Source organism: Mastigoproctus giganteus, chromosome 6 (assembly GCF_048544385.1).
Source record: "Mastigoproctus giganteus isolate SK-2022 chromosome 6, ASM4854438v1, whole genome shotgun sequence".
NCBI classification, from domain to species: domain Eukaryota; kingdom Metazoa; phylum Arthropoda; class Arachnida; order Uropygi; family Thelyphonidae; genus Mastigoproctus; species Mastigoproctus giganteus.
Window position 1 is genome coordinate 141,632,458 of NC_143580.1, and position 26,017 is coordinate 141,658,474.

Sequence of the window (26,017 nt, forward strand, 5' to 3'; positions counted from 1 at the left end):
ACGAGCATGCGCTAGGGACGAATTAACTTGTAAAGTCGAGAACTACCTGTATGTATTCAAACTATCCACTTCCATAACACCAGATAAAAGTCTGATTGTTGGAACAATTACTCTTGGCAGAAAGTAAATTTTCACACTTCCTGCAACCATTCTTTTCCAAGAAAGAGTAAACATGCCATCTTTTTTTTAAATGGCTTTTTTAAAATGGACCGTTCATTCATTTAGTTTACTGATACCAACACTTCAGTCACATCTCCATGCAGGGGATGGATACCTAGTTTCCAGACACTGCAATTTACAGAACTGAAGAGTTTCTTGTTAGGTGAAGTTATGTTTTCTTGGTAGCAAGAAAGACTTGAGTTCTGTACCCTTTTGTGCCCTGACTAATCTTGTTGCTCTTCTCTGCACCCATTCCAACAGATCCACATCCTTTTTAAAATGGAACTTCCATACCTGTGTGCAATACTCAAGATGTGACCAAACAAGGGGGCAATTACTTCCTTGGCCTTGCTGGAAAGATTTCTGTATATCACTGACAGACCCCATGAGCTATCTTAGCAGCCTGTTTGCACTACTCAGTGAACTTCATATCAGACCATACAGTTACCCTAAGTCTTTTTCATTTTCCACTACCTTGAATGTAATATTACTCAACTGGGATTACTACTACCCCAAATGTAGTACTTTGTCACTTGAAAGATGTGCTTAACCTAAGCACATCTTTCTAATTTATGGAAGTAGTTTTTGGAGTAGCATGCCCTGATTATAGTATTTAAATACCATGCTCACCTTTGTATCACAAGAAACCTAGACATGAAACTTGATGTGCCTACATCAGTATCGTTAATAAATTTTAAAAACAGTAAGGAAACTAATACTAAATCCTGAGGGACCCTACTCAAAACATTAATCCACAAAGAGCCATTAATAACCACTTGGTTTTGTGTCACTCAACATGCCTTTATCTACAGCAATAACTAGCTTCCAAATGCCAAACTGCTTCAATTTATATAGCAGTAATTCATGTGAAACAAAAGCTTTACTGAAATCTAAGCTAAAACTACTACTTATAAGCTAATTACATTAGTAGGACAGGATCTCCCTTTAATAAATCCTTTGATACTACTTTGTGAACATGAGAGATTTGCAACCTCCAGCCTGCAGTGATATCCCCTGATTCCAAGGATGCTTTCATAATTATGGCTAAAGTTTTTTTCTTTTACCTCTTTTGCTGCTTCTTTTCATATAATTGAATAGGTCCCAAATGTACCTGTGGAGCTGATGAGGTCCCAAATGTACCTGTGGAGCTGATGAGGACTGGGCTCATGTCATTTATGACTGCCCCAATTACCATCCCCACAGATATACATTTATTAGCATTAGCATTAGTAGAGACATATGATGCAAGAAAGCAAGCTTATGCAGCATCAGCCAAAAAAAAAAAAAAAAAACAACTTCCATTTCACTCCTCCATTCATTTGAAATACCTGTCCAGCTGAGCCTTAAATTTATTTAGGCTATCAACTTCCACAACAAGGGATGGAAGTCTGTTCCACCAACCAACTACCCGCTGGCTAAAGGCAAATTTCCGCACATTTATCCTACATCTGTCTTTCCTCAATCTGAATTTATGCCCTCTCAGGTGATTATTCTGAGAAAAAGGAAGAATCCCATCGGCATTGAGTATGCTCAAACCATTCAAGGCTTTATACACCTCTATCAGATCACCTCGCCGGTGCCTAGTCTCCAGACACTGGCCAAAACTGGACCCATAAATCACAGGAATTAGCAATTACTCATCTCTAATGACATGTATTACATGGCCTCTGAATTTGCTGAAGAAGCCTTTGAGGCTAGGACAAGCAACCATGCTATAATCCAGAGACTGTGAATCCCCCTACTTAGACAGACACTAATTATGACATTTACTGTTAGTGACAAACTGAATGTGATTGGACTGTTAGAATGTGTTTTTTTTCACCCAGCAAAAATGTTCATATTAGAAATTGTATTATTTTATGTGTTTGGCCTCTATGCATAATATCAAGTATAATATCGGTGTTTAGATACACCATAGACAACTCTTAAAAAACTACAAAGTAGTTGTTGTGGGCATCATTTGCTCTTTCTCATATTGTGCTCTGCCTTCACGATGAGTTGCCATGATATTGCACTACCTCAAATAAGTAACGCTTCACTAATAGAGAAGACTATTGTTACTTATTCTCAGTGAGTACCACCACCCAGACATGTTTCAAGGCTATTGGCCTATCATCAGTGGGTGGGCAGATACCCTAGTATTGCAGACATGACGACCCAGTTGTGAAGTTATTATATAGATATTAAACTCTTAATGTATTATGCCTTGTGCATTTAATTATTTTAAATATTATCTTATACACCTTTTGGCATCTCTCATATTGTGTGATTAACTTCATGTCATGTCTGCAATACTAAGGTACCTGCCCACCCACTGATGATAGGCCAATAGCCTTGAAACATGTCTGGGGAGCCTGATATTCGCGGAGTTTCCGAGAATGGGTAACAACAGTCTTCTCTACTGGGGAAGCGTTACCTATTGGAGGAATTTGAGTTTTTAAGTGGTGTGAGTTGAAGAGTTACTGTCCCTTTCATTCTTCGACATGTTTCTTTTCCTCTTCCACTACTACTATTACTTTCCCTCTACCTTTTTGCTTTTCTAAGTCTAATAGGGACAAATGGTTTGAATTTTATAATTCATTTGTTTGATTTAATAGATCTGGTCCACTGGGTTTTTTTTTTCACATTAAATTCACAATAGCCTTGAAACATGTCTGGGTGGTAGTACTCACTGAGAATAAGTAACAATAGTCTTCTCTATTAGTGAAGCGTTATTTATTTGAGGTAGTGCAATATCATGGCAACTCGTCGTGAAGGCAGAGCACAATATGAGAAAGAGCAAATGATGCCCACAACAACTACTTTGTAGTTTTTTAAGAGTTGTCTATGGTGTATCTAAACACCAATATTATATAGATATTAAACTCTTAATGTATTATGCCTTGTGCATTTAATTATTTTAAATAATATCAAGTGTATATTTTCATAAATATATATGTTATATGTTTTTATAATTAATTCAGGTGTTATATTAAACATATAAATGTTATGGATTCATAGTGCTTAGTTCGAGTGCTATTAATGTGGTTATTTTTGAGAGCATGATTGTATGTATTGTGTGAATATTAATTGTTTGTATAATTTGTGTGCACGGTACGGTAGTTTTGCTTGATTGGAGCTCTCTGTTGCATCTATGTTACTAAACATGGAGAGCTCTAGTCTGTGTTTCTGCACCTTGGTATATGTATGAGTAGTGAGTGAAAGTGTGTGTGTGTGTGTGTGTGTGTGTGTGTGTGTGTGTGTGTGTGTGTGTGTGTGTGTGTGTGTGTGTGTGTGTGTGTGTGTGTGTGTGTGTGCGCGCGCGCGCGCGCGCGCGCTTGCTAGTAGCTCTCAGTCATGTCTGCATTGCTGGACATCATGTCCATCATGTCTGCATTGCTGGACATGATGGATAACTTTAGTCTGTGTTTTTTAGCATGGAATATGTATGAGTAGTAAGTGAAAATGTGTATGACAGTGTGTGCTTGATTGCAGCTTTCAATCACATCTGTGTGGCTGCACTTGATTAATATGGACTTGCCTAAATATATTCCCTTCCCCAATGTGGAGAAACAAATGCATGCTTTAATTAAAAAGTAAATATTGTGAATTAAATGTAAAAATGAATCATGTAAACAAAGTAATTTCTGTGATAGTTTAAGCATATATGTATTGTATGATGGGTCTGTGTGTGAGAAAGTATAGGTGTGAGGCCGAATGTTTGCTTGTGTGTGTGACTGTGCATATATGCATGTAAGTCACTGAGTAATTATAAATACTGTTATCATTATCTCACATGTGTCTCTCTATTCAAGTGCTGGGTGAGAAATGTGTCTGCTCAACCTGCCAGAGGGGAAAAAAAAAGTGTAAGTAGAGATTCAGGGAACTGTAGTGAGTGAGATAAGTGAGTGAAAAGGACTGAATGTGAATGTCCTAATACAGTCTGTGTAGACTGTTGTATCCTGTATGTATATAAAAAAAATAAAAATAAATAAAATAAAATAAGTTAAAATACATTTAAAAAAAAATAAAGTTATACTTGCAGGTTGAGTTGTATATGTGAGTGAATGTTTCTGAATAGTATATTTAAATAAATAATAAATAAAATAAATAAAATAAATGTGATTGTCTAACTGTTGCCATGTTTACATGGCACCTGCATCCTGTCTGGCTGAATGAGATGGCAAATGTGTGTGAGAGAGAGAGCTGTCCTATGTGTTACTGTTCCCTCTGCCCCTAAATAAATAAAAAAGGGAGGGGTGTACTTGTGTATATCTATGTGTAACGGGTGTATAGATGGGCTGAATATGTGTAGTGTGTGTTTTGACATGCTCCCCAAATTAGACTGCAGTGGGGGCAACCTTCTCCACTAATACTGGTGTTCCCCAAGGTTCAGTCTTTTTCTCCACTTGTTTCCTCTTGTATATTATTGACCTTCTTCCATCGACTGAACATCTTATCCATAGTTTTGCTACTGTAGTACATTGCATTCCATCTAGTTTGAGAAATCCTGTTCTGCATAAACAGCTTCAACTTCTCGAACATTCACTACCAATTCTTTAAATGCTGATCTCCGAGTAATTGTCCAATGGTGGAAAGATAACTTAGTTAATTTTAATTCTTCTAAATCTCAGTCCTGTCTTCTATTTAGCTAAAAAGATTTTTCTGTTCCTATGCTTATCCTCAATGGCACTCAGATTTCTAGACAAGATCACATATCTCTATTAGAGGTTAACATAACTTCTAATCTCGCTTGACATAAGCACATCACAAATATTGCTTCCTCTTCATCTAAAAAACTTGATTTTCTCTTACTCTTTCAGTGTTACTTTTCTTCTAAACAGCTACTCACTCTGTACAAATCTTAAATCTACCCTACCACGCAATACCTACTACCTGATAATTTATATGCATTCCGTGAATTTTTCTTCTCTGCCACAAGCCTCATTAGTTCATCTGATATCCATTTAGGCGTAAGACTTGTACATTTTCTCTTAGGTGGCACAAAAAGCCTTGTAGCAATTGCATTTCTGAATGCTTTCCAATTAGAATTTGCTTTTGGAAACGTCATCAGTTAGTTCCACTGAACAGATTTTAAAAACCATCTGAGACCACTGATGACTTAAAAACCATCTGAGACCACAAAAGCAAAAGCCCTTCCCATTGCTCTTGACAGTAGTTTTATCTTTAAGTACATCCAACATCAATACACTGTGATACATTGTGCTAACTAGTGGGTCTTTTATCTGCAGATTCTTAATGCATGAAGGTTCTCCGATTAACTGCTATTAATCGGATCAGAGTATTCTTTTCTCTTGTTGCCTCTCTAACATGCTGCTGTAGGAAATGATTATCCAATGAAATCACAAAAGTCTTACTACTGTCAGTAGTAAGACTTAGACAAGTCTTACTACTTGTATAAGTCTTAGACCTTGTGACTAACCCACAAGGTTCAGTCAATATCTGGAAAGTTAAAGTCCCACATTATAAGACATTGTGATTTACTGGCCCACACTATAGGTCTGTATAGTTATTTTTCATACTCATTGGAGCCATTCAGCTTATAACATACTCTCACCCTCATTTTTTTCCCCCTCCAGGGCTTATATCACACAAAAGTCAACTCAGGTATACCTGACTCAACACTGCATTGGCTACTCATGTGCACTTGATGTTGTACTCCCCAATATTCAAATTATGAATCTCTTATATCAGAAACAGTGTCATTGTGTCATAAACATTTGATGCACACATTGTGGGGGTTATCTAAGGCAGTGCACAAGGGTGTGTTAACTGCCTTAGATTTCATGTGTTTCTTAACTAAGTGCCTAACCCTCCCCATCTCATGTGCTCTCTGTCCTTTCTGTACATGTACTCCCCAACTACTCAAATTCTGTATCTCTTATATCTGATTGACACCATGTTTCTGATATCCCTAGTGTGTGCATTTGATGACCAGATCAGTATTTCATTAAAAAAGTGCAGAAAAAAACTTTTGACTTTCAGGTGGTAAATTCCATATAGATTCAAAAAATAATAAAAAATAAATAAAAGAACAAATGAAACAAAACTGAACCCTTCCAGATTTAAGAACTCCAGTCTGTCACATAATAAATGAGTTTTCTGCTAACTCCCAGTCAGAGAATTATAGCTATGGTATAGCTGCTTATTTTTAAAAATCTATGATGTAACCATGATGTTTCAACATATCTTCAGATAAATAAAAATGCTAGCAACTAAGCCACAATTCTGAAAACACACGTCACATTTCACTGTCTTGGTCAGAGAAAAGAAAATATGACTGTACTTTTTTAACTCTAGAAAAGTGCAGAAAATATACTAACTACTTCAAAGCAATACCTCCCAAACTTTCTAGCAACATTTAGGTGATCAGTTTTCACTTTTTAATTGGATTTTGAAATCCAGTTTTCCACATTTAAATGAAATCTCTATAAAACACTCATGCCTGCTAAAAATAATACTTACACACTCTCTCTCTCTCTCTCTCTCTCTCTCTCTCTCCATTTAAATGTAGAAAACTCAGTAAAGATTGCTTATTAATACAAGTAGAAAACATTACTTTAAAAAAATTCTAATAAATAATTGTAATAAAAATATAGTTTTTAGTGACTATTTTAAATACTCTTTTATAACTAATAATTCCAGTGCTGTTTTCCCATTTCACACAAATCTTTGCAGAACTGAGAAGATGGCCTTCCACAAGTACAATTCCTTCATATCCCTAAAAAAAAAAAAAAAAAAAAAAAGAAAAGAAAAGAAACATAGAAAGTTCATCTCAATAGCAACTCTTACTTATTATTAAAGTATCCAACTTCAATGAAAGGTATTTTTCAAAATATAACTAGTGATATATTATAAAACCACAAAATACTATAAAACATTATTAAATAATATTACTTACCTATTACTTAACAAAAGTAATGATGAACAAGTATGCCACGGAAAGGGAAATAATGATTGAAGGAGCAGTAATTGAAAAGGTGGAGTCATATACTTATCTGGGACAAGTTATTAGCTGTAATAATGATAAATGGCTGGAAGTCAAGAGAAGAATACATTTTGGATGGATAGCATTCAGGAAATATAGTCACATACTGAAGAGCAATATCCCAGTTTGTCTGAAACGTAAAATAATGAATCAATGTATACTCCCCACCATGACTTATGGAAGTGAAACTTGGGCACTCACCAAAAGAATGGAAGAGAAGCTGAGAACTACACAGCGAAGAATGGAACGAATTATATTGGGAATCAGACTGTTAGATAAGAAGAGAAACACATGGATTAGGCAGCAAACTCAAGTAAAGGACATTCTTATCAAAACTAAAGAACTAAAATGGTCTTGGGCAGGACACATAGCTCGAAGACATGATGACAGATGGACTAAGAAAATAACAGACTGGTATCCAAGAGGAGCTAGAAGAAAACCTGGAAGACAAAGGCGGAGATGGACAGATGAAATTCATGCGTTTTTGGGTAGTAAATGGATGGCCAGTGCTCAAAACAGAAGGAACTGGAAAGTTGCTGGAGAGGCCTTCATCCTGCAGTGGATTGAAAATGGCTGATGATGATGATTACTTATGGGAGTACCCAGGGTTCACTGCTGTGCTCACTGTTGGCTTTAAACACCTCAATCAGATCTCCCTGCAGGTGCCTAGTCTTGAGATGCTGCAATATGCAGAACTGAAGCCTTTCTAGGTATGAGCACCCTATTGTTCTCTTCACCAATCTTGGTTGCCCTTCACACCCATTCCAACAGTTCTACATCCTTCCTAAAGTGAGGCCTCCAGATCTATACAGTAGTATATATCTGGTGGTATACTCAAGATGCAGCCTAACCAAAGTTTCTGTATATCATTGGCAAAACCCCACAAGCTGTCCTGGAAGCATGTCTGAATTGCTCAGAGCACTTCATGTCTGACAGCACAGTTATCTTTTTCATTCTCCACTACTCTGAGTGTAGTACCACACAGCTGATAAGTTACTCTGGGGTTACTGCGACCAATGTGCAGTAACCTTGCATTTGTCGATGTTAAACATCAACTGTCATTTCTCAGCCCATCGACCCAATTTTCCTATACCTTGTTGCAGTAGCACACCCTGATGACTGTCATTTGCAGATGATATAAAGTCCAACCTTTATATCATCTGCGAACTCATCAGGCATTAAGCCTGATATACCTTCGTCAATATCACTGATAAATAGTGCAAATAACAATGGACCCAGCACTGAACCCCAGGGAACTAAACTAATAACATTAGACCACAAAGAGCAGTGCCCATTGATAACCACTCAGTCTTCTTCCACTTAACCATCCCTTTATCCATAGCAGTAACTTGCCCTTAATGCCACAGTGCTCCAGTTTGTACAACAGTCTTTTATGTGCAACGGTATCAAAAGCCTTCCTGAAATTCAAGTATATAATATAAAAATTATTTTTTGCATTCAGTTCCTTGGTCATTACATCATAGTTATCTATCCGACTGGTTACACAACACCACCCCTTGACAAATCCATGCTGTGATTGCAGTATAATTGCATGTCTGTCCAAATGGTCCTGCATTACTTCTTTAACCAAGGATTCCATTATTCTCTCTAAGACAGACGTTAAGCTAACAGGTCTGTAATTACTCATGTTGCCTTTTGATTTTTGATCCCCTTTTATGGATTGGGGGAAATATTCGCATACATCTCCAGTCCACAGAGACCACCACTGAATCCAAGGATGTTCACATAATTAAGGCTAATCAGTTTGCTTACTTCCTTTGCTGCCTCCATAATATAACTGGATAGATTCCATCTGCTTACTTCCTTTGCTGCCTCCATAATATAACTGGATAGATTCCATCTGCTCCCCAAGTGCCTTTTTTAAGTCCATCCTCAACAATTTCTCCTCCAGTTTCCTTTCAGATATCACAAAGTCATTTAGCTCCTCATTAGATTTGATAAACTTCTGCATCTCCTTCCCTAAAGAATTTCTCACATGTGGATGTAGGTACAAAATACCTATTCAATTTGTCTGCAATCTGAGCTGGATCATCAACAGTTCACCCACGGAGATCAAGTAGCCCAATGTGACTTCCTTATACTGTTAATATAAGCATAGAAGTCTTTGCTGTTTTTCTTTGCATTCTTAGCCAAAGATTTCTTAAAATCTTCTTTAGCTTGCTAACATCCTTTGTGACTTGATTACAGACAAATTTATATTTACCATAGGCTTCTGTTTCACCTGATAATTTATATGAATCCCATGCACTTTTCTTATCTGCCACATGTCTAAATAGTTCATCTGTCACCCATTTAGGTCTAAGCTTTGAACAGTATTTCTTTGTTGATATGAAAAGCTTGGTAGCTTCTTTGAATACCTATCTGATTATTTCCCATTTAGAGTTTGCTGTTGGTAACATCATCAGCTGGTCCCACTGTATACAATTTAGAAACTGTCTGAGACCACTGTAGGCACCCTTAAGAAAGCAAAAGCCTTTCCTTTACCCTTGACAGTAGTTACATCTTTAATTAAGTGCCATATTAGTACAGTGGGTCTTTTACCTGCAGATTCTTAATGCAGGAAGAATCATCTCTCATAACCAGATCAAGGGTATTGCTTCCTCTTGTTCCCTCTCCACAATGCTGCTGTAGAAAACAGTCATCCAAAATATCCACAAAAGACTTGCTAGTGTGTGAGTGATCAACCCACAAATTCAAGTCATTTGGAAAATTAAAATCCCTCATTATGACACATTCTGATTTGCTGGCCCACTCTATTTCCCTGTATAACTATTTGGTATACTCATCACGGTCATTAGCATTAGCAAGGGCACATTATGCAAGAAAGCAAGCTTATACAGCATCAGGCAAAAAAAAAAAAAAAAACCTTTATTTCACACATCTCCTTGCTCCAAATGTTTGTTAAGTTCTGTCTTGAATCTATTTAAGCTATCAACTTATACAACGACAGATGGAAGTTTGTTCCAGCAATCAACCACCTGCTGGCTAAAGGCAAATTTCCACACATCTATCTAACAACCATCTTTCCTCAATTTGAATTTATGCCCTCTCAGGTGATTATTCTGAGCAAGAGGAAGAATCCCATCAGTTGAGCATACTCAAACCATTCAAGGCTTTATACACCTCAATCAGATCACCTCGCAGGTGACTAGTCTCCAGACACTGTAATTTGCAAAACTTAATCCTTTCTTTTCGTAAGAGCAACCCTTTGTTTTGTTCACTAATCCTGTTGCCCTTCTCTGTACTCGTTCCAACAGCTCTACATCCTTCTTGAAATGAGGCCTCCAGACCTGTATACAGTACTCAAGGTGTGGCCTGACCATTGCCTTATACAAGGGGATAATCAGTGTTTGTTTATCAGTGTTTATGAAGTTTTCTGAGCAGTGCAGACTGTCTGCACTGCTCAGAAAACTTCGTTACTCTGGAATTACTGCTTCCCATATGTAATACTTTACATTTGTCAATGTTAAACTTCATTTGCCACCTCTCAGCCCATCTGCTCAACTTTTCGAGATCCTGTTGCAGCAGCGTACTGTCATTGGTGTCATTAACAACTCTGCCAACCTTCGTATTGTCTAAAAACTTGGACATTAAGCTTGATATACCATCATCAATACAATTTATAAATACAGAAAACAACAATGGACCCAACACTGAACCCTGAGGGACTCCACTAATAACATTAGTCCATGAAGAGCAGTGTCCATTGATTATCACTCTCTATCTTCTCCCACTCAACCATCCTTTTATCCATAGCCGCAATTTTCCTCTAATGCCACACTGCTCCAATTTGTGCAGCATTCTTCCATGGGCAGCAGTATCAAAGGCCTTTCTAAGATCCAAATATATGATATCAAAGTTATTCTTTGCATCCAGTTCCTTTGTGACTACATCATAGTATCCAATCAAATTAGTCAGATTTCCAGACAATTAGTCAGACAAGACTTCCCCCTAACAAACCCATGCTGCGTCCAAGCTTTAACTGAAGTCTTGTCTAGATGATCCTGCAATGCTTCTTTAACCAGTGCCTCCATTAATTTCCCTGGAACAGAAGTTAAACTAACAGGTCTGTAATTACCTGTGTCTCCCCTCGATCCTCCTTTGTGGATTGGGGTCACACTTGCGCATCTCCAGTCCATGGGTACCTTACCTGAATCCAGGGAATCTCTCATAATTATGGCTAAGGGTTTGCTTAGCCGTAATTATGAGATCTTTTCCGCCTCCATTAATATAACTGGATAGATTCCATCCACCCCAGGTGCCTTTCTTATGTTTATCTTCAACGATTTCTCTACCACTTTACTCTCAGTTATTACAAGATTATCTCACTTATTGCCAGAGTTGAATACACCTCTGGCATTCCCCTCCCTGAATAACTCCTCATCAAAATAGTCATTTAGTTTGTTAGCTACTGAGCAGGATCATCAAGAGTTGAACCATCAATATCAAGTGGGCCAATCTGATTCATCCCTTTCCTTCTAGAGTTTACATAAGTAAAGAACTTTTTTTCTGTTTTTCTTTGCATCCTTTGCCAAAGATTTCTTATAATCTGCCTTTGTGTGCCTAATCTTGGTTACAGACCAGCTTATATCTATCATAGGCTTCCATGTCATCTATTAATTTATATGTATCCCATGCATTTTTCTTCTCTGTCACATGTCTAATTTGTTAATCTGACATCCATTTAGGCTTAAATCTTGAACAATATTTCTTTTTTGGTATGAAAAGCCTAGTAGCTTCCAAGATTAATTCTTTGAATGCTTCCCATTTTGAATTTGCTGTTGGTAACATCATCAGTTGGATCCACCATATAGAATTTAAATACTGTCTCAGACAACCATAGTCACCTTTACGAAAGCAAAAACCCTTCCCTTTACCCTTGATGGTAGCTATCTCTTTGAGTAAATCCCACTTCAGCACACTCTGATCACTGACACCTAGTGGTTCCTTTATCTGCAGATTCTTGATGCATAAAGAATCACTATTGATAATCAGATCAAGAGTATTACTCCCTCTAGTTGCCTCCTGAACATGCTGCTGTAGAAAACAATCATCCAATAAATCCACAAAAGCCTTGCTAGTTTGTGAGTGACCAACCCACAAATTCCAGTCAATCTCAGGGAAGTTAAAATCCCTCATTATAAGACACTCTGATTTACTGGCCCACTCTATTTCTCTGCACAATTGCTCATTAGACTCATCAGATTCATTTGGCCTATAACACACACCTACTTTCATTTTTCCTTTTCCAGTGCTGATGTCACACCAAGCAGACTCAACATTGACCACCAACATCAATTGGATGCACTTCCTCAGATTTTGTGTTTTTTAACTAACAGCATAACCCCTCCTCCCTTCCTGTCCTGCTGTCCTTTCTGTTCACATTGTACTTTCCAAATTCCAGTTCTGCACTGCTTATATCTGTGTGAGACAGTCTCTGATATCCCAACAATATCTGCCTTTGATGTCTTGACTAGCACTTCAAGGTCATCGAATTTATTAACTATACTCCTAGCATTGGTGTACATGCAAGCATACATGCACCTATTTCTACTCTTAGTTACCCTAACACAGCCCATGTATTTACTTGTTCCACTATGACTCCCAGCAGTCCTGGAAATCCTCATTGCCTTGCTTTCCAGATTGCTGCTCAATTGCATTTCAACAGAAGTAGTGCAAGAATCACTTTTACCTCTGCCAGCGGCTACTGCTAATCTATTAGTCCGTGTATCCCCCCCCAAGCTAGCAGTTTTCCGACCCACCTAACTCTGCCTCGATAGCATCAGCAAATATTCTTGCACCCTTTCTAATTAAGTGCAACCCATCCCTGTAGAAGCAGTCTCTCCTGTTAACAAGCACAAACTGGGCTGAGAAAAATTCTACCCCTTGAGCCTTACACAAGGGGTAGAATTTTGCCCAGACACAAGTTGCAAATTGTGTCTGGGCAGAATTCCAGACACTTTCAAATTCAAATTCACTTTTTTTCAACATTGATGCAATGACGACAACCCAGTTGTGAAGTATAACTCCACAATATGACAAGCCTGATGATGTAAGGTAATTTAGAATACAACGTAATTTAGGGCTAGAGCCTCAGGTTACGAAAGAGGTTAACTTACATATGAGTTAGTGTAATAACATCATTTCTGTATGCAGCCAACTACTTAAGAAGTTGCAAATTGGCATCCTCTAAGTTTATTTCATATTGAGAATACCTTCACAATAAGTTACCATGATATTGCACTACCTCAAATAAGTAATGCTTCACCATAGGAGAACACTATTGTCACTTATTCTTGGCACATACTACCACCCATATGCCACCATTTCAGAGTTTATTGACTGCTCATCATAAGTGGCTACCGTGGTGGTGGTGCCACTGAGAATTAGTAACAACAGTCTTCTCTTATGGTGAAGTGTTACAATATTGCACTGGAGGTAGTGTAATATCATGGTAACTCGTGAAGGTATTCACAATATGAGATATACACTGAAAGGACAGAATTAACCCCAAGGGCTCACATCTGGTGAGTATGGGCTTGGTACACCCAGGGTCCTGAGCTGGATATCATCATTCTTCTCTTTCTTGGTGATTTCCGTCTACTTCTGACTCTTGTTTTCTCTCTCTCTCTCTCTCTCTCTCTCTCTCAGGGTAACTCAAATTTTTTTTTGGCTGTAGCAGCAAAAGCCTCAGGCTTCCTTGCATCATATGGCTAATTATAATAATAATAATTCATGGGATACCCGACATCATCACCCCTCTTACTAGTGGACAAACTACCTATATACATGCCACTGCTTGGCACGTATATAGGTACACTGCATTCACATAGACGGTAATTTGATGCACAATATCTCCAGGGTCGAACTGATCGACAAGGCTCTCATCATATACTCCCTCTTATCCCGTCTGGGCAGAATTGCAGACACTTTCAAATTCAACCCTAACTCATCGCTTTTTTCCAGCACTGACTTTTACTTGTTAAGTAATTCCGCCGGTCTCCTACTCTTAATATCATTAGTGCCAATCCAACAATATCACCCTTTGTGCCCTTAAAAGATGATATCTGCTCTACAACGTCATCAACCTTTGCCCCTGGCAGACATACATTGGTCCTGTTCCATCTATCCTTTTTGCACAATATGTTCCCCGTTTCCCTGACAATAGAGTCACCAAGAACTAGTTCCTTTGGGACCAGCGCATTCTGCCTTGGGGTTTGCCGCTGTGTTGCCTGATGTTCAAGTGCAAGCTCTGGCATTGATGTGGGCAGCTGAGAGCTTGATGGGTCCCTCAATTTAAATCCATTGAGGGCATCCACCCTCTCCTTCAAGCTCTCATATAAGCCCATAACAATGCTGAGCTGGCGCCTGATTTTCTCGCACTCCTTACATCATGCACACACCAAAGACATTCCCCTTGGCAATATCATGTCCCGTTCCTGATTTATCCACAAACTTATAACCTAAAATTAGGCCTATAACACACTCCTATTCTCAATTTTTGTTCTCCCAGTGTTTATACCAAACTGAGTGAACATTGCACTGTCCACCCATGTCAACTGGATGCATTGCCTTCGATTTAATATTCTTCTTAACTAGGAGTATAACTCCTCCGACTCTCCTGTCCTGTCTGTCCTTCCTGTATACATTATACCCTCCCCCATATTCAAATTCAGCATCACTTATGTGTGAGTGACATCGTGTCTCTGCTATTCCTGCAATATCTACATTTGATGACTTAATCAGTACTTCAAATTCATCAAATTTATTTACAATGCTCCTAGCATTAGTGTACATGCATGTATTCTTACTCTTATTTACCCTAACACAGCCTGTGTATTCATTTCTTCCATGATGACTCACAGCAGGGCCTGAAATCCCAGAAACTATGCTTTCCAGGCTGCTGCATGTACCAATAGTAGCAATACAAAAATCACTTTCACCTCTGCCTGTGGCTCTAGTTAAACTATTAGTCTGTGTATTCCCTCAAGCTAGCAGTTTTCTGATCCACCCATCACTGCCTTTTATAGCATCACCAAATATTCATTCACCCCTTCTATTCAAATGTATCCCATCCCTTTAAAAACAGTCTCTACTGTTAATAAGCACAGACCACACTGAGAAAAATTCTACTCTATGAGCCTTGCACATTCTCTCCAGGGCCAAATTGATTGACGAGGCTCGCAAAATATTCTGCAATTGCAATTATTGCACTTCTGCTCGCACAATACTCCCTAGTATTGTGCCTGAGCAGAATTGCAGATACTTTCAAATTCAATCCTAACTCACGACTTTTTACCAACATTGCCCTGTACTTGTTAAGTAAGTCCTCAGAGCTTCTATTCTTAATATCATTAGTACCAATGTGTACAACAATATCACCTTTTTTTGTGCTTAAAAGATAATATCTGCTCTACAACGTCATCTACTTTTGCCCCTGGCAGACATACTCTGGTCCTATTCCACCTATCCTTCTTGCATGACATATTTCCCGTTTCCCTGACAATAGACTCACCAACAATAACTAGCTCCTGTGAGATCAGCACATTCTGTCTTGAAGACTGCCACTGTTTTGTTTGATGCACAAGCGTGAGATCTGGCATTAAGTTGGGCAGCTGAAAGCTTGATGGGGCCTCCCATTTTAATTCCTTCGAGGTCATATACCCTACTTGTCAAACTCCCATAAATGCCCATCAGAAGGTGGATTTGGTGTCTAATTTCTTCACACACTCTCTGTACCTAAGCACACGCACATACACAAGACACTGAGAGGGCACTGAATCTCTTTAAAAGTTACAGCTATCTGTTACAGGCTCTGCAAAAACGATAAGTGTTTACCTGTTATTTACATGATTGTTATTTTATATTGTACTTAATACGTAGTTATATAGTTATAGTTACGCTGGTTATTTTTTATTTTTAATTTAGATAAAGAGTTTTTGTCGATTTTACTTATGATAGGTAAAACCGTTATTTCGTTCCATTTTTGTAGCCATTGTTTTTGGATATAGTGGTAGGGAATTCAAATTTTTTAATTGAGGTAGCTCTAATGCATAATTATATAGTAATACGCTTCACTGTTTCTATTTAATAGTTTCTATTCAAATACTATTGATATTTAATTTATTGATTTTATTAATTTAAACTACCATGCCCCAAACTAGAGCAGCAAAGCAACGGGCACAAAGTGGCAGGAGTGCTGTGACTCGGGGGAGAACTGAGGGGGGGCAATTCTCCAACGCATCACAGCCTAAAGAAATGTGCAACTTGTGAAATGTTTGCCGAACTCTCTGGAACGGAACATGATATTGCCATGGGGGATGTCTTTGTGTGTGCGCGATGCAAGGAGTGTATCGAAATCAGGCAACAACTCAGCGTTCTTATGGGCCTATATGAGAGCTTGAAGGACAGGGTGGATGCCCTCGAAGGAACTAAATTGAGGGGCCCATCAGGCTCTCAGCTGCCCACATCAACGCCAGAGCTTGCACTTGGTCATCACGCAACACAGCGGCAACCCCTAAGGCAGAATGCGCTGGTCCCACAGGAACTAGTTGTTGTTGGTGACTCTATTGTCAGGGAAACGGGGAACATCCTTTGTAAAAAGGATAGGTGGAACAGGACCAGGGTATGTCTGCCAGGGGCAAAGGTTGATGACGTTGTAGAGCGGATATCATCTTTCAAGGGCACAAAAGGTGATATAGTTGTACACGTTGGCACTAATGATATTAAGAGTAGGAGACCGGCAGAATTACTCAACAAGTACAGGTCACTGTTGAAAAAAAGCCGTGAAATAGGGTTGAATTTGAAAGTGTCTGCAATTCTGCCCAGACACGATAGGAGGGAGTACATGATGAGAGCCTTGTCGATCAATTCGGCCCTGGAAGGATTGTGCAAGGCTCAAGGGGTAGAATTTTTTTCAGCCTGGACTGTACTTGCTAACAGGAGAGATTGCTTCTACAGGGATGGGATACACTTAAATAGAAAGGGTGCAAGAATATTTGCTGATGCTATCGAGGCAGTGTTAGGTGGGTCGGAAAACTGCTAGTTTGGGGGGATACAAAGACTAATAGTTTAACAGTAACCGCAGGCAGAGGTGAAGGTGATTCTTGCACAACTTCTATTAGAATAAGAAGCGACCTGGAGCGAGGGGTGTTGGGGATTTCAGGGACGGATGGCAGTCATCATGGAATAGTTGGGTATATGGGATGTGTTAGGGTAACAAGGAATAGGCATAGGAGCATGTATGCTTGCATGTATACCAATGCTAGAAGTATAGTAAATAAATTTGTTGAATTTGAAGTGTTGGTCAAGACATCAAAGGCGGATATTGTTGGGATAGCAGAGACGTGGTGTCACAAAGATATAAGGAATGCAGAACTGGAATTTGGGGAGTACAATGTGTACAGAAAGGATAGACAGGACAGAAAGGGAGGGGGTGTTATGCTGTTAATTAAGAAAAACATAAAATCAAAGGAAGTGCACCCAGTTAATATAGATGAACAGTGCTCTGTTGAGTCAGTTTGGTGCGAGATAAGCACTGCGAAAGGAAAAATAAGGGTAGGAGTGTGTTATAGGCCTAATGACTTGAATGAGTACAATGAACAATTGTACAGAGAAATAGAGTGGGCCAGTAAATCTGAATGTCTTATAATGGGGGATTTTAACTTCCCAGATATTGACTGGAACTTGTGGGTTGGTCACTCACACACCAGTCAGACTTTTGTGAATTTATTGGATGATTGTTTTCTGCAGCAGCATGTTCGAGAGGCAACCAGAGAAAGTAATACTCTTGATCTGGTTATCAGCAGTGATCATTCATGTATTAAGAATTTGCAGATAAAGGAACCACTAGGTGGCAGTGATCACAGTGTGCTGAAGTGGGATTTACTCAAAGAGGTAACTACCGTCAGGGGTAAAGGAAAGGGTTTTTGCTTCCGTAAAGGGGAGTACAGTGGTCTCAGACAGTTTTTAAATTCTGTACAGTGGGATCAACTGACGATGTTACCAACAGTAAATTCTAAGTGGGAAGCATTCAAGGAATTAATCGTGGAAGCTACTAGACTTTATATACCGATTAAGAAATATCGTTCAAGGTTTAGGCCTAAATGGTTATCAAATGAACTAATGAGACTCGTGACAGAGAAGAAAAATGCATGGGATGCATATAAATTATCAGGTGACGCAGAAGCCTGTGGCAGATATAAGCTAGTCTGTAATCAGGTCACAAAGGAGGTTCGGCAGGCGAAGGCGGATTACGAGAAATCTTTGGCAAAGGATGCTAAGAAAAACAGCAAGGATTTCTTTACTTATATAAACTCTAAAAGGAAGGGGATGAATATGATTGGTCCACTTGACATCGATGGTTCGACTGTTGATGATCCTGCTCAGATAGCAAACAAACTGAATGAGTATTTTGCATCTACATTCACACGTGAGGAATTATTACAGTTTGAAAATGGAAGAAGGTTATCAAATTGTAGCAGTGTGCTTAATGATTTTGTAATAACTGAGAGCAAAGTGGAGGAGAAATTGTTGAAGTTAAACATAAGAAAGGCACCTGGGGTGGATGGGATCTATCCAGTTATTTTAAAGGAGGCGGCAGAGCAACTAAGCAAACCCTTAGCCATAATTATGAGAGCATCCTTGGACTCAGGGGAGGTTCCCACGGACTGGAGATGTGCAAATGTGTCCCCAATTCACAAAGGTGGATCGAAGGGTGACACGAGTAATTACAGACCAGTTAGTTTAACTTCTGTTCCGGGTAAAATAATGGAGTCACTGGTTAAAGATGCATTGCAGGATCATCTAGACAAGACTGCAGCAATAATTCAAACACAGCATGGGTTTGTTAAGGGAAAGTCTTGTCTGACAAATTTGATTGGTTATTATGATGTGGTCACAAAGGAATTGGATGCGAAAAATAATTTTGATATCATATACTTGGATTTCAGGAAAGCTTTTGACACTGTTGCGCATGGAAGACTACTGTACAAATTGGAGCAGAATGGTATTAAGGGTAAGTTGCTACAATGGATAAAAGGATGGTTAAGTGGGAGAAGACAGAGGGTGGTAATCAATGGGTGCTGCTCTTCATGGACTAATGTTATTAGTGGAGTCCCACAGGGTTCGGTGTTGGGTCCACTGTTGTTTTGTGTATTTATCAATGATATTGATGAAGGTATATCAGGCTTAATGTCGAAGTTTGCAGATGACACAAAGGTTGGCAGGGTTGTTAATGACAGTAATGGCAGTGTGCTACTGCAACAGGATCTAGATAATTTGGGCAGATGGGCTAAGAAGTGGCAACTGAAGTTCAACCTTGACAAATGCAAAGTACTGCATATGGGTAGAAGTAACCCCAGAGAAACGTACCAACTGTGTGGTACTACACTTAAGGTGGTAGAAAATGAAAAAGACCTGGGAGTAATTGTGCAGTCAGATATGAAGTTTTCTGAGCAATGCAGACAGGCTGCTAGGGCGGGTCATGGGGTTTTGTCAATGATATATAGGAATTTTGCTAGCAGGGAAAAGGAGGTGATTGTCCCTCTGTATAAGGCAATGGTCAGGCCACGCCTTGAGTACTGCGTACAGGTCTGGAGGCCTCATTTTAGGAAGGATGTAGATTTGCTTGAGCGTGTACAGAGAAGAGCAACACGATTGGTGAGGGGAATGAAGGGATTCTCTTACCAAGAGAGGCTTAAGTTCTGCAAATTGCAGTGGCTGGAGACTAGGCACCTGCGCGGTGATCTGATTGAGGTCTATAAGGCCTTGAATGGGTTGAGCACGCTGAATTCTGATGGGATCCTTCCACTTGTTCAGATTACGAACCTACGGGGACATAAGTTCAAATTAAGAAAGGACAGATGTAGAATAGATGTGCGGAAATTTGCCTTTAGCCAGCGGGTGGTTAATTGCTGGAACAAACTTCCATCTGTAGTTGTGGAAGTTGATAGGTTAAATAAATTTAAGGAGGAACTGGACAGGCATTTGGAGGGAATGGTGTGATGATTTTTTTTTTTTTTTTTTTTTTTGGCTGATGCTGCATAAGCTCCTACACTTGCTTTCTTGCATCATGTGCCACTACTACTACTACTACTACTACTACTACAAAGATATTCCTTTGGCTGGATCATGTTCTGTTCCAGAAAGGTTTGCAAACATTTTACAAGTTGCACATTTTATTAGGTTGTGATGCGTTGGTGAATTTCCCCCTTTGGTTCTCCTCAAGCTCGTGCTACTTTGTGCCTCTTACTTTGCTGCTGTAGTCTGGAGCATGATTCCCATTTAAACACAATTTAATTGATTAACAATGGAAATTAATAAGATTAATATATTTAATTGATTAATTGACAATACTACACTAAGCAAATAGGTTCCTAAATGCAGTGATATGTATTACGCTATCAAGTTTTATGTTATATGCTACCAAGTTTAAGATATACGTTACACTATACCATAATGATTTCAACAGTGCCGGTCCTAGCAAATGCGGGGACCAATTGGAGCATGCTGGCAGGGCCTCTTAAAAAAATTCACTATTAACCCCTCAATAATCTGAAATAATGAAAAACTGAAACTATTAATAAATCTTTATTATTTTTATATTTCAATTTATTAACAATTGATCAGACATTTTGATAATATAAACAAAACTAATCAAAAGGATATTTTTCTTGCCCTTTTATCAGCAAAATCTTTCAAAATTTTCTCAAAATTTAAATTCCTTGCTGCTTCTCTTTCGATGGGTAAAACTGCAAGGGGCTGTTTAGTCTCTCTTGAAGTGTCGTTGATCTCAGATATGTTTTAATTAACTTTAATTGGGAAAAGTTTCTTAATTTAGCTGCCAGTGTGGAATCATTAAAAATATTCTTAAGAGATATGAATAAATTCGGAAATCCAGTGGCTCTTTCATTAGTTGCAATAAATTTTAAAATATTTAAAGGATTTTCGAAGTACAATTCTGGAAGAATTGGTTTCAGTGCTTCCATTTCCTCCACTAGCATATGGCATAAATATCTGCCACCTTCCCAGACTTGACTAATTCATTTCTCTCAATGATTTTAGCATCTGAAAGTGTGATTTCTAAATCTGCAGAGTGTTTTCTTAACTTGTCCTTTGAAATTTGTAGAAATTTACTCAAGAAACCAAAAAGATTATTATGTAATTTGAATATCACTTAATTTGGCTGCCAGTGTGCATTTACAATCTTTACAAAAACATTTTAAATAAATCACCATCTAATTTTCAGAGTCAGTTCTTATATTTAGCATCTTTGAGCCATTGATCACGAAAGTTTCAAAGAAATGAAGTTCTGAGTGTCAGTGTTAGTGCAAATTCATATTATAATATCTTTCTCTGATCTGTAAATGATCAAGCAACAAATTTTCAATAAAAAAAAAAATTACTGACATCAGAATAATAAAATTACAAATCGTTCTGTCAAATTGTAATAAAATGCAAAGATTAGTAAAAAAAAATAATAAATAAATAAAATAAAATAAATCTACAGCAATGAGTAGCATATATTATTATTATTACAAACTATACAACAGTTGACGATCGCCAACATCATGGATATTCATAATTTGTGAATGGTCCATCATGTAAACTTATGAAAACTGGAATAACAAATTCACTTACTACAGAATAATCACTACAAGGTTGGCATTGCATTGCGCACAAAGCAAATCAATGCATACTTTCTCTATTCAGGAGGTGCACATTCATTGTTCAGAGTGCAAAAAAAAAAAAAAAAGTGCAGACAAGAAAAATAACTTTTTGAAATTCATATTTTTTTCCTTCTCTGATCTGTAAATGATCCTTCGACAAATTTTCAATAAAAAAAATTTACTAACACTAGAGCAATAAAATTACAAATTATTCTGTCAATTTGTAACAAAATGCAAATAATATTAAATAAATAAATAAATCTACAGCAATGAGTAATATACATTAGTATCAAAACTGGACAAAGTTTGACGATCGCCGAAGTCATGGGTCATTCATAATTTGTAAATGGTCCACATTCATAAATTATGAATCCACAATTTGCGAATGAAAACTGGAATAATAAATTTACTTACATCTTCAGCCTATCTATCACAAATTAGAAAAAAAATGGTGGTAATGAGTAAATTTTTTCATGTTATAAGAAATTTTAAAATGCAGAATCACTGCACTTGAAAATGTAGAATTGCAGAATGGTACATGATGCTTGACAAGAGCTGTTGAACTTTCTTTCTCTGCCATTAAAGCAAATGAAAATATCTGTGATTCGCTGAATTTTTTTGTTTCATTTCCCAAATTACTCCTTCAATTAACTTTGCAACAAATTTTCCCACCACAAACGAAAACAGAACAGGTACATATAAAAGCATTATAAGATGTATTATTCATGGCCAGTGACAAAGTCCAAGACCTCTGTATAGAAACAAAGCAATAGTTTGCTGTATAGTTTCCTGTATAGAAACAAAGCAATAGATAAGGGTAGAATGTTGTTATGAAAATGGCAAATGAACCTCAAAACCATAAATTTAACGAAACTTCATGCTTTGGAGTAACTGAAGTAAACACTTTACTCTGCCTGGTCATTGCTTATTCCGCTCTCTGAACACTCTGGGATAAACGCTAATTACAGGAAGGGTTGCTCCCAATGCACTGACCAGTTTCAGAATTCCATACGTGAGGATCAAAGAATCCGCGATTCAAGTGTGCCTCTCATTAGCATAGTAATAACTCATTCCTAGTCCTTGTAGTTTTTCGTTTCAGATAAAAAAAAAAAAAGGAAGCCAAATCTAGCCAAATGGCGCTTAAAACGACAACACTGGCTATAGCTATACTGTTACGTAATAAATTTGTGTACACTGTATTGTAAAATAAAACATATTACCCTCCGACAACAATCAGAGTAGTAGGCACACACAAAAAATGTAAATTCACCAACACTAAAATAAAATCAGACTGTGATGTATATTTATATTTGATAATGCTTTTGCTGAATATTTCACGACTATCTTTTATTTACTAATATTTCTATAATATTTCTTATCAGTCTAAACGATACTCGGGCGGCCAGTCGCCGGGTTGATAAGAATGTGTTACATTTAATTTTAAAAAATTGCTAGTTTATTAATGAAATTTATCAATTGTCTTGGGAAATGAACCTATCTTCCAAATTTCATGGGCCCCTTTCAAGCACAGCACCAATTTCCTTCCTGAAGCAGACAGGGCTTCTCAACAATGAGTCTTGATCATAGGATAGAAATAATGTGGAGTGCGTGTGTGTGTGTGTCAAAATATTAAATAAAGAGCTTATTTTGTGTCTTGGCGCATGCATGCAAAAGACTACAAATCAGAGATAAGATATGGATGGCGAACATTAATAGAATTCTGAGTAATTTAATTTCAAGAGTTTCTATGTTTAATAGTTTTGTGTAGTTGAATTGGATACTAAGTATTTTTGCCTCGTTAAATAAAATTGTGTGGTTTTATTAACAGCATGAAAGGCCGGTTCTGACACCACTGAATGGGAAAAGTGGACTGAGGACACATGCTGTTTTACCCTCAAATCCAGAGTGCACCATGTAGAGCCCTGAACCTAAACCAGCATTAGTCCAGTTCGAAGCTTGCCAGATTTAAAGTAGAGGAGAGAAATCATTAAGTTATGTTTTTTTAACTAAACTAAGCTCTTAAAATTAACATATTCACACAGCAAACTGCCTCATCACATTTATTAGCCAAAATTTACTTCATCAACAAACCTTCTCAAGCTGAAAAAAAAAAAAAAATAAGATAACACAATGGAATCCCAACAACAGAAAGTGCTGGTCCTACAAGAAGTAGGTATCACTAGTAACTCTGTCAGGAAAATGGGTGTGAATATATATTGTAAAAATATATTGTACAAAAAGGATGGCTGGAAGAAAAAAGTGGTATATCTGAGAGGAGCTAAAGTTAATGATGTAGAACAGTTTCACCTTTTTAAGGGCACAAAAGGTTGCACACACTGATACTAATGATATTAAGAATAGTTATGATAATTTATTTAGAGAATTTATCAGGATTATTTCGAGGAATTAAAGTGATTGAAGTCTCATTTAAGTGTCTGAAGAATGTTCAAAAAAATGATGCAAGTTTGGATTAAATTTGAAAGTGTATGAAATTTTGCCCACGTATGATAAGAGGGTGTACATGATGAGAGTCCTGTCAATCAATTCAACCACTGAGAGGCTATGCAAGGCTCATGAATTTTTCACAGCATGGGTAGAATATTTCAATATTTCAGAGCATGATCTGTGTTTTAAAGTAATGGGATATGTATATATAGATTTGGTGCAAGAATATTTGCTGTTGCTATCAATTGAGGACGTATCAGTGAGGTTAGAAAACTGCCAGTTTGGGGGAGGATGGTGGAAAAACATTATAGTTTAATGGCAGCTACAAACAGATTTGAAATTGATTCTTGCACTGTTTCTATTTGGACATGCGGCAGGCTAGAAAGGAAGGTGTGGGCAATAACAAGGCCTGCAGAAGAGTACTCATGGGATAAACACACACAAAGCCAATGTTAAGGGCACTATCAGCAAAAAACACATATACTCATGCTTGAACATTAATGCTGAGATTAAAGAGTGGAGATACTGCCATGACTGGTGTGTTTTAGAGCTCCTGTGTTTTGAGTGTAAAGTATTGGATTATAATGGTTTCGGCCTTCGCTGATGGTTTCATCTTGAAAGGAATCTGAAAAAGTGCCATCAGGTGAAATTTGTCAGTTTTAATGTAGTACTCTTCAAGATATAAATTAGAGCTATAATGCTCAATACGTTCTACGATGATATCAATATTTGTAAAAGAATAAGAGAAGTTTACCTCAATATGATATGTAGAACACTTCCGTATGATACTCCAGAAATTAAACCGAAAACAATTTTTAAAAAATTGAAAATCTTACATTACAGTAAGAAATAATTAACAATAATTAAAAATCAAATGAACACAATTTTAAAAATCAACGCAATTAAAAATTAAGTAAAAAATTAATTTAATGAAAAAAAATGTAAAATGATTTAAATCGTTTTGCATTTTTTTCATTAAACCCTGACTGAAACATGCTCGAAGCTAAAAAGAATATGGACCACAAGACCAGAGGTTATAGAGAACCTGCTAAATGTTTGCATCAGGGATGGAGTCTTTCTGGCCCAATGGAAAAAAGCACTTCTCAAGATAATCATCAAAAATCCAGAAAAGCCACCCGACTAACCTGACTCATATAGGCTGATTGCCCTTCTACCCATTATAAATAAAGTACTGGAAAAGCTCATAGCCAGAAGATTCCTCGCACTCTATCATTCAAAGGGCCTCCACTCAGACCAACAATACAGCTTCATGAAAGGTTGTTTGGTTTAGTGTTTAATGGTGCATTGGCAACAAGGCCATAATGTGCCAAGTCAAATTCATGAAAGGAAAATGTACTGAAGATGCCATTCAGGCAGTGATGCTAGCCACAACCAACCAAGGGGAAATATGCCCTTGGCCTTGGTGTGGATTTCAAAGTGGCCTTTTACACCCTTTGGTGGTAAACTGTCCTGTACAGATTTCGAGTGGCTGGGAGGTCTGCACCGATGTATCACCTAGTGTCCAGTTACTTGAACAACTGCCATCCTGTGGTCAAAACATCTACCGAGGAAATTACCAGACCAACAACCAGGGGTTGCCTGCAAAGAATCCATACTGGGCTTCCTTGCACAGAATGCAACGTTTGATACCTGGCTATCAAAACACCACCATAACATCATAAATGTAGCCTATGCCAATGATTTGGCCATAGTCCTGCAAGGGAATTCCAGGCAA

The 26,017-nt window shown here is 37.8% G+C and overlaps 1 protein-coding gene across 1 annotated transcript in view; it reads right to left on the reverse strand.

The window, feature by feature from the left end:
• The window catches only part of LOC150084626 (UDP-GalNAc:beta-1,3-N-acetylgalactosaminyltransferase 2-like), a 185,834-nt gene that overhangs the window by 91,421 nt on the left and 68,396 nt on the right, over positions 1 to 26,017 (reverse strand). The window contains exon 6 of the mRNA XM_090375365.1: positions 6,782 to 6,880. Coding sequence (XP_090231491.1) covers positions 6,782 to 6,880 — 99 coding nt within the window. The remainder of the gene's footprint in view (positions 1 to 6,781; positions 6,881 to 26,017) is intronic.